Source organism: Lissotriton vulgaris, chromosome 11, assembly GCF_964263255.1.
Source record: "Lissotriton vulgaris chromosome 11, aLisVul1.2, whole genome shotgun sequence".
Lineage (NCBI taxonomy): Eukaryota > Metazoa > Chordata > Amphibia > Caudata > Salamandridae > Lissotriton > Lissotriton vulgaris.
In genome coordinates, this window is record NC_141699.1 from 196,791,770 (window position 1) to 196,810,842 (window position 19,073).

The 19,073-nt window shown below is 47.0% G+C and overlaps 1 protein-coding gene across 4 annotated transcripts in view; it reads left to right on the forward strand.

Annotated features, from left to right (window-relative positions):
• Positions 1-19,073, forward strand: part of UNG (uracil DNA glycosylase) — a 94,729-nt gene that overhangs the window by 743 nt on the left and 74,913 nt on the right. Inside the window, exons 1-3 of one of the 4 annotated variants that reach the window (XR_015300884.1) lie at positions 1,883-2,326; positions 6,344-6,489; positions 9,119-9,214. Coding sequence is in view for 3 of the 4 variants with exons in the window: in XM_086943098.1 (XP_086799224.1) it covers positions 1,997-2,326; positions 9,119-9,214 (426 nt within the window). In the remaining variant the exon portion in view is untranslated. Of the gene's footprint in view, positions 1-1,689; positions 2,327-6,343; positions 6,490-9,118; positions 9,215-19,073 lie in introns of those variants that run through there. The other 3 variants (XM_086943099.1, XM_086943098.1, XM_086943100.1) reach the window with 3 other exon arrangements.

Below are 19,073 nucleotides of genomic sequence, written 5' to 3' on the forward strand. Positions count from 1 at the left end.
GTGCACAGAATTCTCATTTTATTTTTATAGTTCATGTAAAACAAAAAACGAGAATCCATGCCAGGCACCGACCCGCAATCAGCTGATCGCGCTGCAGTTAAAAAGCTAACACTCGGCTGGCACTGAGTCTCGCAGTGGCACTGTCACTTACTTGCGAGGCTTGCCGCAGCAATTCAATGGCCAGCCGCCCGCCTGTCGCCTCAAACTCCTGGCCGCTGCAACAATCACTCCCTCTGCAAATGTGCACTGTGCGCCTCCCGCGGCATCAGGCACAGCAGCAGGCGCCACTGTTGCAATTAATTGAGTGCAAGTATTAGTAATTGAGTGAAGTATTACACTGAAACAGCGCTTTCAATATCTTATAAGATATCTGGTGTGGATAACAGCTCTACATAAGCTATGTGCTCTCTCTACTGGTGTACCTTCTGTCAGTGTCGTTTCTGTCTTTGGTGTCCCTGTCCCCCTGTCCCAGCTCTTTTCAACTTCCCTTTCAAGCGCACCCTGCAGATTGGACTCAAGTGTGCCATGTTCGATGGTGTCGGGTGCTACTTAGCAGATCTCACAATGTCAGTGCTGTGGTCTGTGCATGTCCGTTAAGCACGGGCATTGTGATCTGCTAAGTAGCACCTGACACCCATCGACAATGGCACACCTGAGTCCAATCTGCAGGATTTGCTTGAAAGTGACAGTGCTAAAGGATGAGCAGGGACACCAAAAGACAGATGAACGACATTTAGTGGCAGAAGGAACACCAGACTACAGAACACACAAGGATAACTTGCAAGCTACATCTATGTTCCTGCAGCAGGTGTTTAACCCACCGACCTCTTACATTCAAGTGGCTGTGGTTTATGGGCAAAGGAATCATGCAGGACATTTTTGGCTCTGTATTCCCTAGCTTTTACTCGAGACGACTTTCCAAAAAAAGCCATTGTTTCGCTATAGTATTCGTTGTGACTAATGATCCAGAATAGCTTGGGTAATGAAATGTACCTCACACAGCTAGGGAAAACTTATTTCTTGGGAAACCTACTATACAACTTTTGTAGAGGTAAAGCAAGCAATGCAACGTATACACAGGTAGTAAACAAGGATTGCAACTCCAGAAAAACAAACAGGTAGAACACCCACCTGAGTATAGGTGGTGAGGCAATGAAGGCTTAATCTGCCTCTAATGCAACTAGCGGTTTACCTCGTACTAGATACTTTTTTTTCTGCCTCCATAGTCATAGAAGACGGACTGGCTGTCTGTTTCAGGTTTTCATCGGCCGAAAATAAATGTATCGGCCATTTTTAAATGGTATTACAACCACTAAAATGTAAACTTCACTATCAGATGACGAAACTACGCCTAAAGTGTCGGAATTATCTCATATTAACTCGCTAAAATGTCTACGTTTCCTATGAACGTGTACAATTGAATTTGGATCAATATTATTTTGTGTGTATCTGTTTTGGCAACATTATTGGTTATTAGCTTAAATTTATCTTCAATTGGGAAATATTATTGATATGAAGTGATATAAGTTAATGCATCTTTTGCGTTCATGTCCGTTTTTTTCTTTACCCGTGTTTTTTGTTCGGCACCTCCCCGCCCTCGAGCTTACCCTAAAGTGGGCGATGTACTTTTAGCCTTTTGTTGTCATTTTGTGTGGGTGGGTTCTAAGTTGATAACAAAACAAACATTTTAAGGCCATAATCAACAAATTACCTGTCCACAATAATCGGTCGCGTTTTTACAGTGATGTTCAGGCATGCTATGTCTTTGACGGAATCATTATGTTGCGTCCAGTTTATCATCTGTTTAACTGGGATGCTTGAAACGTGGGAAATCGCCGCAGTCCTAAGAACATGCATATTATTTTCCCAACTATAGTGATAACGTATATAATTCTTGTTTTTGATACAATTTAGAGATTTCATCGCAAAGCAGGCGGACCTCAACTGTATTTGGAGCTTTGCTTTAGCCTGTGGATCTAATCCCTATAACGGAGCCATGCTCATTACCGGCATGCTGCCCTGGTTCTCCCTGGGCCGCTGTCGCTTTCCTTTCCTGATCACTGACTGCCACCCGCTTCTGAGCTGCCGCTTTTGTGTTCGTGATTCACAGACCACCCCGGTGAAGAGGTTCAGATCGGCTGGTCACGAGGATGACGAGGTCCTTGCTGTGGTGTCCCCTCCGCTGAGCCCCGAGCAGCTCGACCGAATTCAGCGGAATAAGCAGGCGGCGCTGCAGAAGCTCGCCTCTCGCAGCACACCCGAGGGCGTCGGCAAGACCTGGAGTGAAGCGCTGAGTGGAGAGTTTGTCAAACCCTATTTCACAAAGGTAGGTGGAGGAAAGAGGACTTGCAGGAAGTGTACCTTACAAAGCTGTGTGTGAGGGTGTAGGGCTTTTTTTGCATTGGGGAACCCTGTTTCTTTCGGCTCCTAGGATTGTATGGAAGTTGCTATGTTAGTTCACTTTGATGTAAGAAACCTGTACAAGGTACACATATACAGAAGCAAACTCTGCCAGCACCACAGAAGTCAGGACATAGTGTGTCTTCCGTGTTCAGGATAAACAGCGAAGGATTATAAGAAAGATACACAGCAAATGAACACTATATACACAGACGCAGTTGAAAAAGTGACTAAGGCAGAAAGAACACATTAAATGTAAACGCAGAATCGAAAAACGCTTCTCTATATCTGCTTCTAGATCTGCAAGCACAACAAACTTCATATTTTTTCTTGGATAACATATTTATCACTCGTTGCACTCTTGAGGTCGAATTAACTCCTTTTAGGTCGAGTCTTTGACAGCACATGCGTATTCGTTTGCGAGAGATCTTGTTTATAGTAAAGGACTTGGAGCCCCCCCATGTTACCATTCGTTGGCTTCATGGTTACTCTTCTTTGCTACCACCTAATTGGCCAGCACATGCCATGCATGCTTCCTTTCTTTTCTTTGGAGCATGGACCAAACGCAAATTGATTCAACTTAATTAGTGCCCATCTGTGTCTCGTGCTGTGGTAGTTCTATTTCTCTCACCACCGCATCTTCTGGTGCCGCCACCTCCTTCTTGTTGCTTTTTGAGCACTCAGCTGCCTGAGTGCCCGTCCAGGGTGTCTCTCTTCTCCACGAAGCCTGCTTGCAGGGGTGGGTGTGTATGTGGGGGGGGGGGGGGGGGGGGGGCGGGGTGGTTTATCTGTCTGTTCGCAGGGAGTGTTCAATGGGGCAGCTTCCATTTTCTCCGGAGGTGGGCTGGACATCTCTGTTCACCCGAAGTTTGGTGCCGACATCAGTCTCTTCTCTGCCATGTTCGTTTGCAGAGGCAACTCGCCCTTATCCAGAATTGGTTTTGTTGGGCAGCTCTCTTGTATTTTTTTTTTTCAATCCCCCTTTGCTCAGGTCTTCGCTGGGCATTCTCTCTTCTCAGAGGCATCTTGATGGGCAGCTGTGTCTTGCGCCAGAGGTCTTGCTATGTTCCTTTCCAGCACACCCACCTCCTGCCTGCCACCTGCCCTCACAAGCAGTTCTGTGCATGATGCAATTACTCTGTGGGGCCCCCCTCTATATCATCATCTCCTGTAAGAAGTACGAGAGTGTCATCCACCTCGTCCCTCTTCTAGGCCTTGCTCTCCTGGCTGCTCACCATCGCCCTCTAGCTGCTGACCCTTCTTGACAAGCAGGACCTGCTGACCCTCCTGGGCGGCAACCGCTTGCTTACCTCCTCCCTGAATGCCACCGGTATCCTGATCAATGTGACCATGGAGCCACCAGTATCATGATCAATCTGACCATGGAACCAAGTACTGCAGTTTGGTGGCCTACAAGCACAGTTAACTACCACATCTATCTGGCGGCTTCCCTCTTCTGCCTGCCCTACCTACTGTCTGCCGTTGCCGCCTTCTGCAAGAAGTGCAGGGGCAACCAATGCATCACCTGAACACCATGGACCGCAAGAGAGGCCCCAGGGTAGCTGGATGTAGAGGATGAGTGAGAGGACTTTTGTATATGACGCTATGGCAGACCAATTCACCTCTAGGCCCCTTCTAATCTGAACAAAATGGTCTGTCCAGGTGTTTCTCCTATAGCACTGAATGCTGACGTTTCTTAGCATTTCCAAGCTTAGCCAGAAAAGTGAAAACGGTACAGGGTGCAGCAGTTTGCAAAGATTCAGTTTTGAAGTCAAATCTTTATGGCGGGAATAGAGTTCAGACCAGGTTTTTCCCCCCTTTCAGCCATGTTGTACAGCTGCAGCTACTGTGCAACACTTTTCAAAGTTATTTTTAAAAATGCACTGTGATGCAGCATCACTTAGTGTCACATCCTTATTTTAGGTCTCGGCTAGACAAGCGCGTACACTGTCTCGAAGAGACGTATTGTGTTCAGACTATGGGCTTCAGCCTGCCCATAGGCTTACCGTTTCTCAATCCATCATCACTCTCATATTCTTTGTCCATGGCATCATTCGCCATGCCTCTTCTTTTTTTTACTATCTCCCTGTTCTCCTCCCACCCAGGCTCTATATCAAACTATGTATAGATAGTGCAGTTAAACAAACGACAAAGCAGCGAAACTGCTAGCTGGTGTTACTTTGTTGCAGTTTTATATAGTGCAAACTCGACCTAAAAGTATCATGAGCACCATTTGAATTGCAGATGGGCACATTAATTTTTACGCACATAGATCAAGTGATTTGCCCAGAATCACAGGGTGTTGAGCCTCCCGCCAATACTATAATCCGTTTCCCCAGTTTCAAAGTCAGCTACTCTAGCCGTTGCGCCATATCCTCTTCCGGCAGAATATAAACATGAAAACTGCACAGTTCCCTCATTTTGTGGGTTTTGCGGATGGAGATTGTTTAAATTTCTCTTTTTATGCCTCCTTCCGGATCTTTTACTCTTCTTTCGTGCTTGCTAAACTGAAGATAATTCAGGCCTTTGCCATGCTCCTCCTGCCTTGCCTCTCCCACTGTCAGGAACCGTACTGCTAGGGCATTGGTGCGTGCTCTTGTGTTACTTCAGAGAATAAACTGAAGTAGCTGCCGTATACTTAGGATTTTTACATGCCTTTCAGCCATACTGAACAGCAGCTGTGCAGCTATTCAGCATGGCTAAAAGACATTGACAATGCTATTATCGCTTGGATTGCAGAGACCTATTGACTTTGTCAATGCTTGTTTAACTTTCAGCCATGTCATACTGCAGCACAAGAGAAAACGTTTTTTAAAATGGCATTGAACGTGTCCTAGCTTTTATTCTCTTTACTTTCAGCTATTTTCCCATCAGCTGAGCAACATAGTTAATAAAATCATGACAACCAATAGATATCGCATAGGTGAAACCTATTGGCTTTACCAATGCTTGTTAGTTTATTTGTCTTGTAAACAATTCATCGTTGTCTTCCATTTTTTTCATTGTTCAGTGGCTGAAGCATTTTGGTTCATGATTTGGGAGAACATTAATCTTGATCTCAAGACAAAGGTAGGGGAGGGGATGTAGCGTACGGCTAGAGCGGTCGACCTCGAATCTGGGGAACCTGGTCTCGGCAACTACGCTCAACATCCTGTGATTCTGGGCAAATCACTTAATCTCCCCGTGCCTAACAAAAATGAATGTGTACATCTGTAACGAAACTGGTGCTCATGTAAAGCGCTCTGATAACCGATGTCTCGGGTCTAGTTTGCGCTATATAAAACAAAACAAAGTACTGTTTCAATTTCTGAATAATTATTTAGTAAGTCTTGTTGAAAAGTGGTATGTTTTACTTGCCCCTAAGAATCTGGGTACCCTGTCACCTGTGTACTTTTTCCCCCTGCAGCTGCATGTGTTGGTTGAATACGAAAATAGAACAAACTGCGCCCTCACTAATCCGCTATGAACAGTATGTGATGTGAATTGCAAACAGATGCAGCTCTCAAAATGATATCTCTGAACTCTGAGCAAAGGAAAAAAAACTCTATGCGGAGTCAAAATACTAAGATGTACACTTGAGCCAGACTAAAAGTTGGCTACTAACACATTTTTTAATAATTTTTTTTCATTCAAGCAGACTTATTTTGTGTCAGAATATTTACTTTAAGTTCCCTTTATCATCCTGCCTCAAAGTTATTCGAACTGCAATACTTTGCTAAGTTCTGGGGGGGAAACCATAAACTGCATGCTTTACAGTGTCTTATTCACTACCAAGAACACTTAATCTTTCGCTTTTGCACACTTGTACAAGGCGATCTGGACACCCACAGTCGCCCTTTTTCCTTATGTGTTGTAGAAGTCGCTTATACCTGGATGACCTGCCAGCCGCTTCACAATTTTGTGGCATGGGCTTCTCCTTAAGAGCTTATTTCTCTATTTGCAGCTACATTTTATTTACCAGTATACGTCTGAAGGAAAAACCTCTCCAGGACCAAGTGAACTACCCTGCTCAGCCCACTACCATCACAGCAACAGATCACTCCTGTGTCAGTGGTTGGATGGGGGAGAGAGGAACAGTGCTACACTAAGGTGATTGAGACATAATCCCATAGTACAGCATAAGCCAGAAAACAATTGTACTATTGATGCTTCACTGGTTTCAGTTTTTATATCTGGTCACTTTTAAGGCATTGACAATCCCTCGATCACTTTAAGGAATCGGACCAGTGTTCCTCCACTGAAAAATAAACACACCATCGTTACATAAACTCCAACATTTTGCAACCAATAGTGCCACTCTGAATAAATCGTGGCCAGTAGGCCATTACTTTTCAGTGAGAAGCAGCAGAAGTTGGATTTCTACCCCTAAAACATAGGAAAATTAAAAGGTCAACTCTTCTTCTAAAGGGTCGTAAAAGCTTGGCTGGAGACACTTTAGTCCTCAACTTGATCCTCGCCTCCCTACAAGGCTACAGTGATAATCGTTCATGTTCTTGTAAGCAGTTGAATTGGTCTATGGATGAAAAGCATGTAAAATACCAAGTTGGCATTGGTGTATATTTTATTTCAGGAGTCAGTGCATGTACTTTGACAAATGAATAATGTAAATACCTCTGGCAAGGTAGATATTGTCTATGGAATGGCTGGCACACTTACACATTTGCACCACTTAACTTTAGAATTCACTAGAGCAGACATTTTTTTTTTCTTATGCTGCTGCCTTATTTTCCTTATAGTCTATAAGAAAGAAGAGTGCCCCCATTACTCCAAGAGATAGGTTTCCTTGAACCTATAATATAATAAACAAAAGAATTGTCTTGGAGAAATCACCAGTCAACTCAATCACACTCCACTGTATCAGCTAACAGTTACTCACGCTCAATATTAAAAGGACCCAAAAGGCAATTGAATAAAATCTGTTTGATACATTAATTGCAGAAACCATATCACAATAAATAAAATTCATATAGTTAAAACTATTTTCATAGAAAACATATTAGAGGCTAATTATAAAACATCACACATGGGAAACAACATTCCAGACATCAATGTTTGTCATTAAAACCTGTTCATTTGAAGAAATCGATAAGAGTGCAAAATGTCTCAAATTATTCATTGTTAAATTTAACAAAATCAAAGGGTGTTGACCCGTTCCAGTTGGACAATATACAACCACCACCTTCAGGACAATAGTGTAAGTATTTCTCTCATAAGGCAGTATTCACTCTGGTTCTTTGGTTGTTGCTATTAGGGTGAGCGACCCTATTGACCGTCACAGATCTGGTCATCTGCGTATAAAACTTCTAATTAACTGATAGCTCCCATTAATACTGGAGACTTAAAGTTCCAAGGGGTATATTCTGAGCAGGAGATTGTATATGCCTGTACTCCCGGGAGCGATTCCTGAGGTCTGTGATACCCTCACGGAAGTGGGTTGAATTTAGAAAGACCTTAGTTAAGATCTCAATGTTCGAGTCAACAATCCAGGGCGTGGTGATGGGTACTGATCAGTCCTCCACTAAGATAAAGGCCCAGGAGGTGACTACCATCTCAGGAACATATCCATTAGCTATTGTAAGTCTTAATCACTCACCAGCTTGATGTTCCACGTCCTCCTATGTAACACTGATGTCTGGAATTTTGTTGGTCCCATTTGTGATGTTTTATAATTAGTCTCTAATATGTTTTCTGTGAAAATGGTTTTAACTAAATGAATGTTATTTGTGATATGGTCTCTGCAATTTATGTATCATTAAACAGATTGTATTCAATTGCCTTTTGGGTCCTTTTAAGATTGAGAGTAACTCCTGTTAGTTGATAGTGGAGTGTGTTGACTAGTGATTTTTCCAAGAGAATTCTTTCGTTTATTTTATTTTCCTCATACCCTGAGAAGTGTCTGTTCCTAGGCATTTGTTGATAAACCAGCCCATGCATAGGGAGCCTAGACCCCTAACCACACACCCACGTACAACAGTAAAGGCAAAGCTTCCTCTACCTGGCCAATTTAATTTGCTCTTGGATGAAAAGACAAAATTATTCTTATTAGAGCATCATCAGCAATTGTTCGGCCGAGGGTGGTTCGGAACATGCAGTTTGATCTTTGCCTAGAGTAGGGATGGAGCTAGGCAAACCTTCATTATGCTGTGCATGCTATTTGAAGAATATTATATTCTTCATATGAAGCCAGCAAAGGGTGTGGTTTATTGTAGCTGCTACTCTAAGTACAAAACAAAGTATGCAGAAAGTTTCCAACCAAGTTACAAATGCAGAATTTGGTTAGGAAACATCCCAACCAAAAGCCCATTCTGGAGCCCAGATTTCAATTTAAGGCAGCAGCCACAATGTGGTGTTAGTGTTCTGCAAAGAATAGCAATTCTCGCCAAAAATAGGGATTTTGAAGAAGGATCTTTGTACTGCAGACTAAATATGGGACATTGTTCTGAGAAGCAACTTAGATATCTACAATTTACATCTTTTAGCAAAAAGGAGCCTGTATCCCAACAAGTTAGTTAGATCAGAAAACAGTGTGATGCCATTTAGGATATAATAACTTTAATTTGTCTGGAATATTAATTGAAAATTACATTTGAATACAAGTTGTGACTATATTAGACATGTGTCCTGTGTTTTTACACCTGGGTGGCTTTCATTATACTTGGCACACAAATCGATCTTTAAATTATTTCCTGAACATTTTTCTTCTTTTTTTGTGCATCAGTTGTCTACATTTGTTGCAGAGGAAAGGACGCGATGCACTGTATACCCACCTCCTCAACAAGTCTATACCTGGACTCAGATGTGCAGTATCACAGATGTAAGTTTTAGTGCGTTCCCTGGAGGTCTTGAATCCTAATGGCTCTAACTTTTTACACTTTGTTTTATTAGAAATAATTTGAATGAGGACTTTTTATTCTTGACTATTTATATTCTCTCACACACACACACAGGGAGCATTAAAAAATTTTCATCAGTTTGAGGCTGTTTTTCTTTAACATGCACAATTTTTCAGGCGTCATCTGATTTCTTCATTATTTTGCAATCTGAATATTTTAATTTAAGCTCAGCCAGCACCACTTGCAGCTTTGTGAATGAATGTATCTTTAGGACACTTAAGTGCCCGATTAAGAGTCTGGCGGTCCTTGGACTGCCAAAGACATGGGGGCCTGCCGGTGGTGGTCTCTCAAATTCTCCCTGAACCAATTGCATCTGGTTCCCCCAAGCCCTGTGCTGCAGAACAAAGAGAATCTGGGTATAAGCATAGGGGCTGTGACCCCATGAATTTGTGCTGTTTCTGGACTTGCTGGGGGCTTGCTGCTGCTGGAGGCCCAGGAGGAACTGCCTTGAGGGCTTGCCTCCCTGCTGGTGGGCCCTGAATGCTGGCCTTCCTGGGCCAAGCTATGCCCCATGGACCACTGAAGAACTAGCGCCTCGTGACCGCTGTGCTTTACATTTCCAAAGAGAGAGTGTAGGAGAGTAGGGTCTGCAATCCTATGATCACCCCAAATTTTTGCATTTTGCTTCACTGGTTTACGACTTTCCCTGGCTGTGGGCCTGCTAATCAGACCCACAGCCTAGCTGTTCTCTCTCTAAATTGACACACATGTACCTTAGGTGCATTTACCAATTGGTACTGGGCCACCTTATCAGTCCCTGTACAGTATACCTTAGGTATCCAGGCCATAGGTGTACCCAGGGCCTACCAAGGGCTGCAGCATGTATTATGCCACCCCTGGCTGGCCACCCAAATCTGACACAACTGGCTGCACGACAGCTGGGGCAAGGTGGTGTAATCACCCTTTGCTTTAGATATAGTATTCCTATATCTAACCCTAAAATGGACACATGTATTCCTATCAGTCACTCCTATGGCACGCCTTAACAATCCTGAAGGCAGAGTGCTTGGAATTATGTGAGATGGTGCTCTGGCATGAGCTGAGCCCGTCTGCAGCTTGCGGAACCAAGTCCTAATAGCTGTTCTATGATAACGCGTACCATATACTCTTAAGTGCATTATAATCCTCGCGGTTATTTGCTATCTTTGGTATCGCTTTATCAAAACATGTCGAGTAAGGTGTCATACGAATTGGAATACTAACCCCTCGCCAATTCTGGCGACGGGGTTAGCATTCCACCCTTCTAGAGGGACACAACATGTATGTAACTGTGAACCCCGGTTAAAGTTAACTCAAGCCTCAGCTCCACAAAATGGATGCTGCCACCACAGACACAAGTCTGACCTCCTGCTGCTGGGAGTCCTTCCAACGAGGAAAGCTTGGACAAAGGGTTTCCTGTCTGGGTCGGTGCTAGCACCATCCCAGACAGGGTTTTGTGTATCCCAGGTAGGCAGGGCTGAGAGGAAGGTGACTGCAAATGGCACCCCGGTGCTCACTATGCATCTGCCGGTTTGAACCAGTTCCAGGGGCACACCAGCCCCTGAGCTGGGGAAAGTCCGGACAAGGGAGAGGGGTGTAACCACCCCCCTCCTGGTCCCACCCATGGGCAGGACCTAGTCGTGTGCCTGCCCCTTTTTCTTGAATAAAGGTAGGAGCAGGCCCTCTTCCCAAATTAGATAATTCTGAATCTTGACTACTTTCCACGAAAGAACTCTTGAACACTTCTGAAGACTCTCCCTTGTGGCTAAGGAGTAGCCACCCTGCACCAGCGGGCACCATCTAAGCGCATGCGGTTTGCTGCACGTCCATCCTCCGGATCAAGACTGCCCAGCTCGACGAGACCCGGATTCCCTGGCATCTCTGACCTCTACCTGCATCATCAGCCCAGCTGAGATTCGTGGGTGTGACGAGACCTGAAGGGACCTGCCATCTTCAAAACTGCACGACGCTTATCCAGCACGACCGCCGAGGGATCCTCGAGTGAGTGCTTTGGGGTTTGAGAAGCCCTAACCCTGAGTAGCTCCAGCACCGAAGTCCTGCCCCCCAGCATCCACGAGATCTGCGTGGGGCCCTTCTGCTCTTTGCTGCTCACCGCGTTGTCCGGTCACTTGCCTGCTAGCTAGTGGCCCTCCTGATGACGAATTACGACGATTACACCGCTGGTCTGGTTGCTCCAGACTGGTCCTTGCTCCCTTCCAAGAGAGGAGCACCCCGGACCCTCTTGGTCCACTCCAGACGCCATCTTGACTCCACCGCGTGGGCTTGACTTTGCCAAGGTTTGTTGCCCCAATCCTGGGTCCAGCATCGCCGACAGCAGACACCTTCGTGGGACAGCTCGTACCTCCATCCTGGTCGCCGACAACGCCTCCTGGTCCGAGGGACAGCAGAGTCCAGCGTCGCCCACTCACCTGGTCGAGGTGACTTCATCCGGTGCCATCCTGGTGCGCACCTAATCACTGGCTGGTGGTTAAGAAGTCCCCTCTGCTTTCAGGTCGTCTCCATCTTCGATCCAGGCTTGGATCACTCCGAACATAATCACTGGTCGCCTGCCAGCAACTTCTTCTTTCAGGCTCCATAGACTGTAACGAGGATTCCTGACGTCTTTTGAACCCTATGCAGCCGCAGCCCCTGGGCTAGGTAACTTGAGCATTTCGGTGCTCCAACGTAGGTTCACTATCTAAGTGTCCAGATCCTTTTTCGTTTTCAGCCTATCTAGTCGGATTCGTCCGATAACACTAACTTTACGAATACTAGCATCCATAGACTTTGTCCCGCATCCCACGTGAGAGTGCACACTCTGCACCCGATCTCCCTAGGCCTCCTGCTCCTAACCTGAAGGTTCAGTAGTGTAGTCCTAGCGATCCTGAAGCCTCTGGATCTTGTTACTTACCTGCTAGTATTTCGCATTCCACTTTTAGAGTATATGGTTTTTCGTGCCTGTGAGAAGGTGGCCTGATATGCAGTGCTCACTATTCTAGTGATCCCTATGTATCAGTCCAACAACCCTTATTGATGATTGGTTGTAAGTCAACCTTATAGACCAGCTATCCTAGTAGCGTGGATACGAGCAGTCTAAGGCTAAAGACTCGAGAGGGCGTGTTAAGCCAGCTGTTATACCACACATATACCCCTTGAACACCAAGTGAAAGGACACCACACAAGTGTTATGAAAATAAACAGTGTAATTATTAGAATCACAACAGCCCTGTACTCTTTATGAGGACAGGGTACTAAGCACAAAACAAAACTCTTACGAAAATACTTAAGTTAGCACAGTATATACAAATGCCCGAGGGGCACGGAAAACCATATACTCTGAAAGTGGAATGCGAAATTACTAGCAGGTAAGTACAGTACTAATAGGCTTTGGAATCGCTAGGACTTGACTATAGAATCGTTAGATTACTTCTAGGAGACCCAGGGGACTCTGGTGCAGAGTGTGCACTCTCACGCGTGATGCGGGACAAAGTCTATGGTAGCTAGTAAATGCAAAGTTAGTGTTCTCGGGCGAACCCGACCTGGTAGGAAGAAAACGAAAGTGGATTCTGACCCTTGGATAGTGAGGCTATGCTGGGGCACCGAAATGCCGAAGTTACCTAGCCCAGGGGCTGCAGCTGCATAGGTCTCAAAAGACGTCGGGAATCCTCGTAGATGGACCAGGAGCCTGGAAGAAAGATGCTGGCAGGCGACCAGTGAAGAGAGTTCGAAGTGATCCAAGCCTGGATCTTGAAGAGAGATGACACCTGAAAGCAGATGGGACCAAGTTCGTGACTACTACCCAGTAGTCAAGTGGCACCAGGAGGGCACCGGATGGTAGTCACCTCGACTAGGTGAGTGGGCGACGCTGTGCTCTGCAGGTCTCACGGACCAGGAGGCGTTGTCGGCGACCAGGATGGAGGAGCGAGCTGTCCCACGATGGATGAAGCTGTCGGCGTCGCTGGACCCAGGATTGGGCAACAAAGCCTTGGCTAATTCAAGCCCACGCGGTGGACTCAAAATGGCGTCTGGAGTGGACCAGGAGGGTCCGGGGTGCTCCTCTCTTGGAAGGGAGCGAGGGCCAGTCTGGAGCAACCAGACTAGCAGCAGTGATGTCGTCGGGCGTCGTTCAGAAGGCCACAAGCCAGCGGGCTAGTAGCCAAACAACACGGTGAGCAGCAAAAAGCAGAAGGGCCCCACGCAGATCGTGGAGATGCTGGGAGGCTGTACTTCGGTGCTGGAGCTGCTCAGGGTCGGGGCTTCTCGGACCCCAAAGCACTCACCAGAGGGTCACTCGGCGGGCTTGCTGGAAAGAAGTCGTGCAGTCTTGGCGATAGCCGGTCCCTCGAGGTCTCGTCGCACTCACGGTTCTCAGCTTGGCTGTAGAGGTGAGTAGAGGTCAGAGGTGCCAGGGAAGCCGGGTCTCGTCGAGCTGGGTCGTCGGATTCCTGAGGAAGGACTTGCAGCAGACCGCAGGGTTCTTAAGATGGTGCCTGCGGACGCTGTGTGACTACTCCTTAGCCACAAGGGAGAATCTTGAAGAAGAAATCTTGAAGTCCTTTCTTGATTCCAAAGATGATCTAATTTGAACAGGGGGCCCGCTCCTATCTTTATACTAAGAAAAGGGGCTGACCCGGTGACTAGGTCCTGCCTATGGGTGGGACTAGGAGGGGGGTGGTTACACCCCTCTCCCATGCCGGACTTTCCCCAGGCCAGGGGCTGGTGTTCCCCTGGAACTGGTTCTGACCGGCCTATGCGTAGTGAGCACCGGGCTGCCACTCAGCAGTCACCTTCCTGTAAAGCCCTGCCTACCCAGGATACACAAAACCCTGTCTGGGACGGTGCTAGCACCGCCCCTGACAGGAAACCCTTTGTCCAGGCTCCCCTCGCTGGAAGGACTCCCAGCTGCAGGGGGTCAGACTCGTGTCTGTGGTGGCAGCATCTATTTTGTGGAGCTGAGGCTTCGTTTAACTTTAACCGGGGTTCACAGTTACATACATGTCGTGTCCCTCTAGAAGGGTGGAATGCTAACCCCGTCGCCAGAATTGGCGAGGGGTTAGTATTCCAATTCGTATCACACCTTACTCGACCTGTTTTGATAAAGCAATACCAAAGATAGCATTTACCCGCGAGGATTATAATGCACTCAAGAGTATATGGTATGCGTTATCATGGAACAGCTATTAGGACTTGGTTCCGCAAGCTGCAGACGGGCTCAGCTCATGCCAGAGCCCCATTTCACACGATTCCATGCACTCTGCCTTCAGGATTGTTAAGGCCTGCCATAGGAGTGACTGATAGGAATCTGTGTGTCCATTTTTAGGGTTAGATATAGGTATACTATATCTACAGCAAAGGGTGATTACACGACTTTGCCCCAGCTGTCATGCAGCCAGTTGTGTCAGATTTAGGAGGCCAGCCAGGGGTGGCATAATACATGCTTCAGCCCCTGGTAGGCCCTGGGTACACCTATGCCCTGAGTTACAGGGTCTGATAAGGTGGCCCAGAACCAATTGGTAAATGCACCTAGGGTACACGTTGTAATTTAGAGAGAGAACAGCCAGGCTGTGGGTCTGATTGGCAGGCCCACAGCCAGAGAAAGTCGTAAACCAGTGAAACAAAAGCAAAAAATCTGGGTGATCATAGGATTGCAGACCCTACTCTCCTACATGACCCCCCCCCCCCCCCCAAACTTTGGGACAATAAGCTAACCTTGACCAGGTGAGTCTTCTTGTTCTAAGTGGAAATATCTGGAGAGCCCATCGGCATTGCCATGATCAGTACCAGGTCTATGTTCCACTGTAAAGTCCATCCCCTGTAGGGAAATGGACCACCTAAGCAGTTTGGGGTTTTCACCCTTCATCTGATTTAGCCACAAGAGGGGCTTATGGTCGGTCTGAATCTTGAAGTGAGTGCCAAACAAGTATGGCCTCAACTTCTTCAGGGCCCAAACCACAGCAAAGGCCTCCCTCTCAATAGCTGACCAATTCTTCTCTCTGGGGGTCAGCCTTCTGCTTATAAAAGCAATGGGCTGGTCTTGACCATCAAAATTCAGTTGAGATAGAACAGCTCCCACACCCAACTCAGAAGCATCCGTTTGGACAATGAATGGTTTGGAGTAGTCTGGACTCTTGAGGATAGGTGCTGTGCACATGGCCTGCTTTAGGTCATCGAATGCTTTTTGACAGCCTGCTGTCCACTGAACCTTTTTTGGCATTTTCTTACTTGTCAGTTCATTTAATGGAGTCCCAATTGATCCATAGTTCCTGACAAACTTTCTGTAGTAACCAGTCAGGCCCAAGAAAGCTCGAACCTGAGTCTGGGTGGTTGGAGGAGCCCAGTCCCTGATTGACTGTATTTTGCTCTCTAGTGGCTGAACCTGGCCTCCACCTACAAGGTGGCCCAGGTATACAACCTGTGTCTGCCCTATCTGGCACTTGGTGGCCTTGATAGTGAGGCCTGCTGCTTGCAGAGCCTCTAACACTTTCCTCAGGTGGACCAGGTGATCCTCCCAGGTGGAGCTAAAGACAGCAATATCATCAAGATATGCTGCACAGAAGTCATCCAGCCCAGTGAGGACATGATTCACCAACCTTTGGAAGGTGGCAGGTGCATTTTTCAGACCAAAGGGCATTACCACAAATTGATAAGGCCTACCAGGGGTTGAAAATGCTGTCTTGGGCTTGGCATCCTCAGCTAACCTGATTTGCCAATACCCAGCTGTCAGGTCAAATGTGCTTAAGTAGTTGGCAGAAGCCAATCTATCTATAAGCTCATCTGCCCTTGGTATTGGGTGGGCATCAGTCTTAGTGACTGCATTGAGACCCCTGTAGTCTACGCAGAACCTCATCTCTTTCTTACCACCCTGGGTGTGAGGTTTTGGCACTAGAACTACTGGACTAGCCCAAGGGCTATCTGAGGGTTCAATGACTCCTAACTCCAACATTTTCTGCACTTCAGTTTTGATGCAGTGTCTAACATGATCAGGCTGCCTGTAGATTTTACTCTTGACTGGCAGGCTGTCACCAGTGTCAACCTCATGGGTGCACCAATTGGTCTGACTGGGTGTCAGAGAGAACATATGTCTGAAAGACTGAAGAACCTGTTTACAGTCTTTCTGTTGATGTTCAGAGAGGCTGCCACAAAAGACAACACCATCTACTGACCCATCAGGATTCTGAGTGAGCAGGTCTCGGAGAGGGTCACTCTCTTCCTCCTGTCCCTCATCTATGGCCATGAGCAAGCTCATGTCCTTCCTGTCGACATATGCTTTGAGCCTGTTGACATGGAGCACCCTGTGGGGGCTCCTGGGAGTTCCAAGGTCCACCAGGTAGGTGACCTCTCCCTTTTGCTCAAGAATTGTGTGGGGCCCAGACCATTTGTCTTTGAGTGCTGCTGGGGCCACTGGCTCCAACACCTTCTGTCCAGGCTGGTAAACAGTCAGGACAGCCTTTTGGTCATGCCAAGCTTTTTGTAGTTCTTGACTGGCCTTAAGGTTTTCAGATGCCTTCTCCATATACTCAGCCATCCTGGAGCGGAGACCAAGTACATAGTCCACTATGCTGGTTGCAGGCTTTTTGAGAGGTCTCTCCCATCCTTCCTTCACCAAGCACAGGGGTCCTCTTACAGGATGCCCATACAAAAGTTCAAAAGGGCTGTAGCCAACCCCCTTCTGTGGGACCTCTCTGTAAGCAAACAGAAGGCAGGGAATCAGGACATCCCATCTACGCCTGACCTTTTCAGGTAGTCCATGAATCATCCCTTTTAGGGTCCTGTTGAACCTTTCAACAAGCCCATTGCATTGTGGGTGATAGGGTGTGGTGAACTTGTAGTTGACACCACATTCCTTCCACATAGCAGTTAAGTAACTTGACATGAAGTTTGCACCTCTGTCAGAGACAACCTCCTTAGGGAAGCCCACTCTGGAGAACACTCCAACTAGGGCCCTTGCCACTACAGGTGCTGTAGTGGTCCTAAGTGGAATAGCTTCAGGATACCTGGTGGCATGATCCACTACCACCAGTATAAACTTGTGCCCTTATGCTGTCTGGGGTTCCATTGGACCAACAATGTCAATCCCCACTTTCAAAGGGCACCCACACCACAGGCATTGGTATAAGGGGGGCCTTTGTTGTGCCACCTGACTTACCACTGGCTTGGCAAGTGACACAGGAGCGACAAAACTCCTTGGTATCCTCATTCATGTGAGGCCAGTGAAAGTGTGAGACAAGCCTGTCCCAAGTCTTTGTCTGGCCTAAGTGACCTGCTAAGGGAATCTCATGGGCCAAGGTAAGGAGGAAACCTCTCTGAGACATGGGGATAACCAGCCTCCTGGCCATGCCAGGCTTGGGGTCTCTTGCCTCAGTGTACAGGAGTCCATCTTCCCAGTATACCTTGTGGGTATCTGTGGCGTTCCCAGCAGCCTCAGCAGCAGCCTGCTGTCTGAGGGGTTCAAGGGAATGGCAGTCTAACTGGTCCTTTCCCAGGTCTTCACTTGAGGGGCCACCTGAACCCAGAAATTCAACTTGATCAAGTTCGAACTCTTTAGGCTCAGTTTCCCTCAATTCCTGTAGGTCAGCCTCCTCTGAGACTTGATCCACAACCTGGGGCAAGGGGGAAGGCAATGCCTTAACCCTACTGCTCTTCTTCTTGGAAGGTGTCTGGTTCATTGTTCCAGGATCCAGCACCTGTTCAGTGGGGCATCTTCTGGCCTGTGACCTAGTCACAGCAAGCACATGTGCTGGCAAGCCTAACATCTCCATGTGAGTCCTATGCTCCACTTCTGACCATAGTGATGACTCCACATCATTGCCCAACAAACATTCAACTGGGAGGTCTGAACTAACCACAACTTTCTTTTGGCCACTTACCCCTCCCCAGGAGGAATCAACAATTGCCATACTATGACTGGTAGTGACATTGCTTGCATTGGTCACCAGGAAATCTGTACCTGGCATGATCTGTCCAGGGTCCACAAAGTTAGGTGTCACCATTGTGACACTGGCACAAGTGTCCCTATAGGCCTGAGACATTTTTCCATTTATCAAAGGTGTCTGCCTGTATTTGCCCAAAGTATTGGGACTTATATCAGGGGATATATCCACATCCCCTGTACAGACAAGGACAGCCTGAGTGAGTGTTCCAACTAAGTTGTCATACCCCTCAGAACCCGAGGTTAACCCAACTAAACCCTTGGGAGGTGCACTACCACTGCTGACTGTACTAGGGGGCACAGGTGCCTTGGGGGCTGCAGTGGCAGGAGTCTGCCCTCCTCCTTTCTTGGTGCACTCACTAAACCAGTGAGTTTTACTTTTGCAGTATTGGCACCACCTTTTAGATTGGCCTTCTTGATTCTTCTTTTTCTGGGGAGCCTGACCCCCACCCACTTTGGGTTGTTGGGGACCTGTTAAAGACTTCTGGTCATTTTGTTCCCCCTTAGAATCTTTACCCTTCTGGTCTGCTTTCTTCTGACCACCTTGATTCTGGCCCTGGTTCTGCTTAACTCTTGTTCTGACCCATCTGTCTGCCTTCTTTCCCAATTCTTGGGGAGAGGTCAGATCTGAGTCAACAAGATGCTGATGCAACAACTGGTTCTGACAATTGTTTAAAATTTGTTCTCTCATGATCAAATTATACAATCCTGTGTAATCAGTAACCTTACTGCCCAGCAACCAGCCCTCCAAAGCCTTAGTGGCACAATCTACAAAATCAGACCAATCCTGAGACTGAGTTTTCTGGGTATCCCTGAACAGCAGCCTGTACTGCTCAGTGGTTAGGCCAAACCCATCAATCAGTGTATTCTTC